The sequence below is a fragment of the Corticium candelabrum genome, chromosome 16 (genome assembly GCF_963422355.1).
Source record: "Corticium candelabrum chromosome 16, ooCorCand1.1, whole genome shotgun sequence".
NCBI lineage: Eukaryota > Metazoa > Porifera > Homoscleromorpha > Homosclerophorida > Plakinidae > Corticium > Corticium candelabrum.
The window spans coordinates 499,183-506,682 of NC_085100.1; the positions used below are offsets into that span (position 1 = coordinate 499,183).

General features: G+C 41.9%; 3 protein-coding genes and 1 long non-coding RNA gene across 5 annotated transcripts in view; 2 read left to right on the plus strand and 2 right to left on the minus strand.

The window, feature by feature from the left end:
• Window positions 1-553, minus strand: part of LOC134192604 (uncharacterized) — a 4,474-nt gene extending 3,921 nt beyond the window's left edge. Inside the window, exons 1-2 of the mRNA XM_062661351.1 lie at window positions 313-553; window positions 1-209 (exon numbers count right to left, since the gene is read on the minus strand). The exon at window positions 1-209 is cut by the window's left edge and continues 226 nt beyond it. Of these exons, the coding sequence (XP_062517335.1) occupies window positions 1-209; window positions 313-382 (279 nt within the window). The 5' untranslated portion in view covers window positions 383-553. The remainder of the gene's footprint in view (window positions 210-312) is intronic.
• Window positions 554-681: 128 nt separating this feature from the next.
• On the minus strand, window positions 682-3,260 carry LOC134192285 (small ribosomal subunit protein uS11-like). Its single transcript, XM_062661007.1, has 6 exons — window positions 3,125-3,260; window positions 2,950-3,065; window positions 2,670-2,695; window positions 2,528-2,602; window positions 1,072-1,152; window positions 682-1,003 (listed from the first exon to the last, which is right to left on the minus strand). Exons 1-6 carry the CDS (start codon window positions 3,229-3,231, stop codon window positions 896-898), a joined length of 513 nt encoding a protein of 170 aa, XP_062516991.1. The 5' UTR covers window positions 3,232-3,260; the 3' UTR covers window positions 682-895.
• A 192-nt stretch (window positions 3,261-3,452) lies between these two features.
• Window positions 3,453-4,201, plus strand: LOC134192595 (uncharacterized). 2 transcript variants are annotated; one of them, XR_009971948.1, is made up of 4 exons: window positions 3,463-3,503; window positions 3,584-3,629; window positions 3,742-3,804; window positions 3,901-4,201. It is a non-coding gene; the product is annotated as an uncharacterized LOC134192595 (long non-coding RNA). The 2 variants fall into 2 exon arrangements; XR_009971947.1 differs by having other exon boundaries at window positions 3,453-3,629.
• A 1,769-nt stretch (window positions 4,202-5,970) lies between these two features.
• Window positions 5,971-7,500, plus strand: part of LOC134192395 (sodium/calcium exchanger 3-like) — an 8,197-nt gene continuing 6,667 nt past the window's right edge. Inside the window, exons 1-5 of the mRNA XM_062661134.1 lie at window positions 5,971-6,774; window positions 6,833-6,936; window positions 6,993-7,028; window positions 7,384-7,416; window positions 7,487-7,500. The exon at window positions 7,487-7,500 is cut by the window's right edge and continues 130 nt beyond it. Coding sequence (XP_062517118.1) covers window positions 5,971-6,774; window positions 6,833-6,936; window positions 6,993-7,028; window positions 7,384-7,416; window positions 7,487-7,500 — 991 coding nt within the window. The remainder of the gene's footprint in view (window positions 6,775-6,832; window positions 6,937-6,992; window positions 7,029-7,383; window positions 7,417-7,486) is intronic.

The window sequence follows — 7,500 nt, forward strand, 5'->3', positions numbered from 1 at the left end:
AGGAAAGACGACGACTCTAGAAATGCTGTAGGTGTCGCCCAAGTCAACTTGCCACCAGGGATTTTGCTCAATGTATGTGTTAGCGACACTGCCACCTGAAAATTTGTTGTTTGTATTTCCATCCACTGCGTTGGAAGCGGGCGTCCGTCCAACCACAAATACACTGCCTACCGACGATTGTGATGCTGTTTTGTGTAGAGCAACGTTGACTGCAAGTCAAACGAGTATAAGAACCATAAAGAAAGGAAGTTAGTGCATGCTGCATGACAATACAGAAACAGGAAGGGATAGTGCAGCAACAGACTGACTGACCTTGAGCTGAATTCTCTTGGAGTTGCCAACAAAGCGACAACAAACAAGTGACAAGAGAGACGGAAAGCATTGCAGTAAACCGTTAATCTACTCCTGGACGGTTTAGATCGCTAATAGAGGGTGACTGCATATGAGTAGAAGCACGTGAGTTTGTAACACCAGAAGCAATCAATATGATAATGTAGACACGAGCAGAAATGTTAGGAAGTTCATTGCATACGCAGTGCACCAACACAATGACGCACAGACAGACAAATAAACAAACAGAGACAGACAGACGGATAGACGGACAAATAAACAAACAGAGACAGACAGACGGATAGACGGACGGACAGACAGAAAGACAGAGCGACGGACGGACGGACGGACGGGCAAACGGACAGACAGACAGAAAGACAGACAAAGTACATTATCACAACAGATCCACAATGACAAGCTGTACTACAAGCTTCAACACAAAGCCTTAACTCTGCCAAGTTTCTTAGATAAAAACGGATAGCCCACTGATTGACACGCCACACGATATATTTTGTTAGATTTATATTAATTTTTCAATTACAACTTTACAGTCAATCCAACTTTCCTATACTCGTCGTGCTTTACGTGGCTTGCATCCATTGTGTGGCACAGGAGTGACGTCAGTTATACTGACAACATCAAGACCACCCACCTGAAGACCTTTCACTGCTGACTACAATAAGCAGCAAATAAAGAGACACAACGGTGTCTATATGCATAACACAATGAGGTATGTGATACCTGGACAGTAAGCCACCTGCCACGAGGACCAAATCCCTTCACTTTGACTCGAATTCTAGTCGTGCCATTTGACGCTGCTGTCTGACATACAAAAACATTAATTAATATTTTAATCAAAAAGTAATAAATTTAATTAATAAAATAAATAAACTATTAATATAAATAAATAACTCAATATACATATTTTAACTCATAAATATATTAATTAATATATTAATAATTAATTAATATATTAATAAATAATTAATATATTAATTAATATATTGATGGTAATAGATTGTATAGCAACAGTTGCTGGCCACTCTAAAACTCAAGCATATTAAACGATTAGCAGTCTCTCTGTGGCACTTGCATGTTTGAAGGGAATTCCACAGATACGTACACATAGGTTGTTAGTAGCAAATGTAACATCAAAAATTATTTAATAAATTACTAATTTTGAAATATTAAATAATTTAAAATTTACTAAAAATTTGTCTACATGGCAACCAGTCCCTCTGATCTGTACTTGTGCTTTTCTGTTACAAAGTCCACTTCATTGTGATGCCTGAATTTTCAGATCTGGACACTTTGTGGTGACAGACAGACAGACAGACAGACAGACAGACAAACAGACAGACAGACAAACAGACAGACAGACAAACAGACAGACAAAGACAGACAGACAGACAGACAGACAGACAAACAGACAGACAGAGACAGACAGACAGAAAGACAGACAGACAGACAGACAGACAGACAAACAGACAGACAGAGACAGACAGACAGACAGACAAACAGACAGACAGACAGACAGACAGACAGACAGACAGACAGACAAACAGACTGACAGACAGACTGACAGACAGACAGACAGAGACAGACAGACAGAGTTGCTTAGTTGCTTAGTTGTGTTGATTGTAGATTTCAATATTGAAAATATATGTATTGGACAGACAGACAGACAGACAGACAGACAGACAGACAAACAGAGAGACAGACAGACAAACAGACAGACAGAGACAGACGGACAGACAGTCAGTTTTAGCGTAGGGCCTGCGGGCTTGCTTGTTTGCTTTACAGTTTAGTGTAAGTGTACTAGTTTCAATGTATGAAATATATGTATTGGACAAACAGAAAAACTGACAGACAGAAAGACAGACAGACAAACAAACAGACAGAAAGACAGACAGACAAACAAACAGACAGACAGACAAACAGACAGACGGACGGACAGAAAGACAAACAGACAGATTGTTTTTGTGAAAGCTTACTCTACTGATAACAAGCACTAACTTTATGAAAAACAATAACAGACAGACAGACGGACAGATAGACAGACAGACAGGCGAACAACCAAACCAATCACTTAATTAATTATACCAACTCTCTTCACTCTCATAAAACAAAATTCTGCTGATTGGTTAGATCTACAGCATACGTTTACTTCAAACTACGTAATCTCAACTCTGACTACCTGAGCTGCAGCTACACCTGCCGCTTCCGCTGCTGTTGTTGTTTTTCGTTTTGCCCCTTTGAATCCTTGCTGACCCTAAAATCACCCAAAAATCATTTTTGAACATTTAACAATTTATTTCAATTTTATTTGCTCGGTTTACTCCTGATGCCCAATTGAGCGTTTTTCCTGAAAAAATAAAAAAATTGTTTATTTATTTATTTTATTTTATTTAGTTATTTTATTTATTTATTTATTTGAGTTATTTATTTGAGTTATTTTATTTATTTATTTATTTTATTTATTTGAGTTATTTTATTTATTTAGTTATTTGAGTTATTTTATTTATTTATTTTATTTATTTATTTATTTATTTTATTTATAAATATATATATATATTATTTATTTATTTAAAAAATTTAATTTTAAAAAATTGTTTTCACCTGAGCTGTCTGTTACAGTCACGATTGTGTTGTTGTAAGTTGCGTGGACGTGTGCAATAGGTAAGTTATGAAACGTATGCTCTCGATCCCGTGAAATTCGACTCTCCAAGTTGTTGCTGCAGACAACGAGCATGCGCAGATTGTTCATTTTAATTAGCGACACCGACATTCTTACCTAAAGTAATGATGTTGCTGTAAATGTGGAAACGGTACGCGTAACTGAAGCAACGTCTCAGCTCTTCTCCAGATCGAACAAACGGCTCGTAATCCACTCAAGTTCATGCTTGCTTAGTGCGCGCTAAATTATGCTGTAGGCCCCGTATGTAGTTTAATATCTCTATATCTCAATGTGATTACAGGTGTACATAAAACGGAGGTCATTAATTAAGTTAAGGTCGTTTGGATGAAACATTATAATAAAAAATACAATCTACTCGGCTCCCTATTAGATCATAGACTCGAGCCAGTCTCTCCCCGCCTTCGTCATTCCCCGGATAGTCAATCCTCGCCGTGGAGAGACTGGTTTCAGACCGCCCTCAGGAATTTTACGTCATGTAGATACGGTTTCATGGTCACATAATGACATGCAGATTATCTAGGTAGTTGTCGCTAATTGCCTATTTTGTTTCTTGAGGTCTCGAGCCGGATGCCTCAGTCGTTGAGAAATCGTGAAAGAGCAGGTATGTTTCGTAGCTCTGACAGCCTGTACATGTAGGAAGTTTATAGAAATAATCTAGACGTCTCTAACTATAGGTTATTAATTATAGCTAATTCTCGAAGTTGTCTCTCCAGGTTCAGTCGCTGTTGCCTCTCACTTTCCAGCTCGTCCGTTTGCTGCTGTATTTTCTCCAAGAGGTCGACTATATTTGTGTTTGTGCTAGGAAGGCCAGAAGAACTCGGTCTCCTAGAATAGTCGTGTGCTATGTCGTCGTTCACGCGCTTTCTTTTCAGGCCGAAATATTTGTTGACACCGTTTCCTTGGTGCTTTGTCTTCTTTCTTTGTACTCTCCGCCCAAAGACATCTCTGACCACCTTTCCGACGTCGGCTTCGAGTAGAGGAGGCTTCTGGTGTGATTGCAATAGTATACTTACTTCTGCTTAGACATCGTTTGTTAACGAACCTTCAGACTGCGTGTCGATCTCATAATGATTTTCAAACCTGCGTAAGTTGTACGTTTGAGATCTCAATGCCTAGTGACGGATTCCATTAGTGAGTCTAGAATAATAATTACCATTCGTGAAGTAAAGCTGTAGTGACACCAACGGACTGCTCTTTGGTCTGCATGGTCGATCGCACCCTACACTGGGAATGATCACCGACTGCACGAGCACTGTACATTAGAGTGGAGAGATCTCTAGGCTGCTCGATTGAACCAACAACTAGCATGTATGATCGTTAGCTACCTCGTAAAGAACGGAATGTTTTGACGCCCCGTTTCCTTGAAAACCTGTTGTTTTGCAGTAGACTAGACACTGCATGGCCTCGCAACAGGCACGGCATAAGCATTTACACTGTAGAAGAATGGATACCACTCACTAACAAATCACGATATTATGATACAAGCAGCGACCGCTAAACGGATCCCGGGATCCGTTTATGTAACTCTGTCTGTTAGAAGGTATGACCTCTTCAAAGTTAATTGCACCGGAAGAAGGCGGTCTGAAACCAGTCTCTCCACGGCGAGGATCGACTATCCGGGGAATGATGAAGGCGGGGAGAGACTGGCTCGAGTCTAATTAGATCACTGTTTGTGGTTGAAAAAGGCGGCTAATTCTCACATACAATGCTATACACATATTTAATTTTCTAATTCTAACATTCAAACTTGTCTCTGGCCTTACTTGTATTTGAGAGTGGTTTATGGTGCGCAAACAAGCCGTCCGTTGTTACAGTGATATGTGTTTCCCTGGTTACAAGTTTTCCCGCACATCTAGACCTAATTAGTGTTTTGTGTGTCTCCGCACACCTAGATCACTGGACTGTCTACATCAAAGATACGGCAACAGCGTATGCTCTAACCATTCAAAATCTAATTTCTAAGTTTTTTAGGTAATTGGAAGAGATTTTAATTGTTTTCCTGTACTAGGGTTAGTATCATGCGTTTGTATGACAGAAACTATTCCTACGTAACGAAACCATTGTTACGCGAATATGTAAAGGCAGAACACCATCGCTCGCCAAACACAATGCTAGCCGAGCATTTACTAGTTAATAGTCTAGATTCAAGTAGCAATGCCAGAATTCATTGGAAACACAGCATTAGGTGTGTCTAGCTAGTGTATGTAGTACGTACAGTACTGTACACTTATCACTACTCTAGTATTAGTTGTGTGCTGCGCGCGCGCGCGCGCGTGCGTACGTGCGTGCTTGCGTGTATGCATGTGTGCGTGCGTGTGTGTGTGTGTGTGTGTGTGTGTGTGTGTGTGTGTGTGTGTGTGTGTGTGTGTGTGTGTGTGTGTGTGTGTGTGTGTGTAGAACAACAACTATAAATTAGCGGGGGCAGTGCACACAAAACACTAGGGATATGTGTGCGGGGAAACTTGTAACTCAAGGAAATACATATCACTGTAACACCGGAAGTATAAATAGGAGGGGCTAGCTTTGGGGCCTCGGACCCTTACAACTTCCGAGTTCATGCTCCAACACCAACGGTCAAGCAAACTCACTGAAGTCATCCACCAGAGTCACACAATATAAAATTTACATTTCTTTTCAATAAAAGTAAAAATCTGATCATCATCCGTATTTTTTGTTAATTAATTAATTAATTAAGTGAGCGACCGGTTCCGCCCACGCGTTTGCTACCATGGAAGCTACCAGACCGGAAGTTGCAACAAACCCGCTGCTACACCGTCTCTAGATCCTAGTCAGCAACTTGGCTACTCGTGAAATCGACACCTAAAGCAGCTAACGTCAATGTAGCTCTAAAAGTCTCGCACTTTGCGCCTAATAGCTCGCCTCTTGCCGTCAGGAGGTTCACAAATCGAGCAGCTGCGGGCAGTCAGTGAAGACGAGAGAAGATGCAGTACCCTCAGCCTTGCTCTCTGAATGCCACCGATGGCACAAAGTTCTGCAAGATTACATTCAGCAGCGAGCGCGGCTACGTCGTCGAATACGTTTCTCAACCGAACGCAAGCATCTGCAGCAGTTGGCTGCTACTTCCGGGCGAGAACCTCTGGCCGGAATGGCTGCGCGGCTGCTTGTATCTCATCGCCATGGCGTATATCTTCGTCGGCATTGCCATCGTGTCTGACTTGTTTATGGGCAGCATTGAGGTGATTACGAGCAAGAAAAGAAAGGTGACCGTCTTCGACCCCGAGAGACGAGTTGCAGAGGAGCAGGAAGTTTTGTTGTGGAACGAGACGGTCGCTAACCTCACACTGATGGCTCTGGGTAGCTCTGCACCGGAGATCCTACTTGCAATCGGAGAGAGCGTGCAGAGACTGGGAGAGAGCGAGAGCGAGGCTGCAGCTCGTGATACTCTCGGGACATTCACGATTGTCGGATCTGCTGCTTTTAATTTACTTGTTATCACTCCAGTCTGTATTGTCAGTGTGCCGTCCCCGCACCTCAAGAAGGTTAGTGAGTTTGGGGTGTTTCTTGTCACGACTGCTTGGTCTGTGTTTGCCTACACGTGGCTGCTGGTTGTGCTGGAATTTAACACGCCGGGAGTCGTCGAGATGTGGGAGGCTTGGCTCACACTTGCTTTCTTCCCACTGTTTGTGTTGAATGCTTGGGCGCAGGACAACTCCTGGTGGATACATCGATGCAAGAGGAAGACGAGTCCGACTCATTGTGTTGTAGAGATGGGTGCAGTGAAGGAGGTATGTGTGTGCTCATTAGGCGTTTAAGGCAAGACGTTTGGTTTACGTCTGTTTGCAGTCGAGAGTCAGAGTTGTGAATCTCGATGCTCGTCCATCGACTGCGTTTCATATCGGTTCGATTCGAAGGAAATCGGACAGACAACATACAAACAGAGAAGACAGGTTGATCAGTGGTGAAGGTGGACTTAGGGTTTATGATGAGTTTGTCTGTTTGGCAGTGATGATTTATCAGATGATGAAATAACAAATCAGAGGTAGGAATGTGCATACCTAAACGCAGCTAGGTGGTAGTGGGTGACTTCTTATATTGAATTAGCTTGTGTTAGTGACCGTCTCTATGCAACTGAACCAACAAAACAGAATTAACTCAGTGTGACAGTACTAAAACAGCAGATGATAAACTCATGCTTGGCATTGTTGAATAAAATAATAAATTTGACACCCACGCGCGCGCATGCGCGCACACACACAAATGGGCACACCCACGCACGCATGCACACACGCACGCGCGCACACACGCACACACACACACACACACACACACACACACACACACACACACACTCCTATTCCATGTGTTTGTAGTAACTTTCTCTCATTGATTTACAGACGTTTTACACATTGCAGAAGCCCTCGTATAAGGTATTATCATATGTAATATAACTTAAACATTATGACACATTGTTAAACAAAATCTATTTATTTATTAAAGTTTCCTGAGTAAAG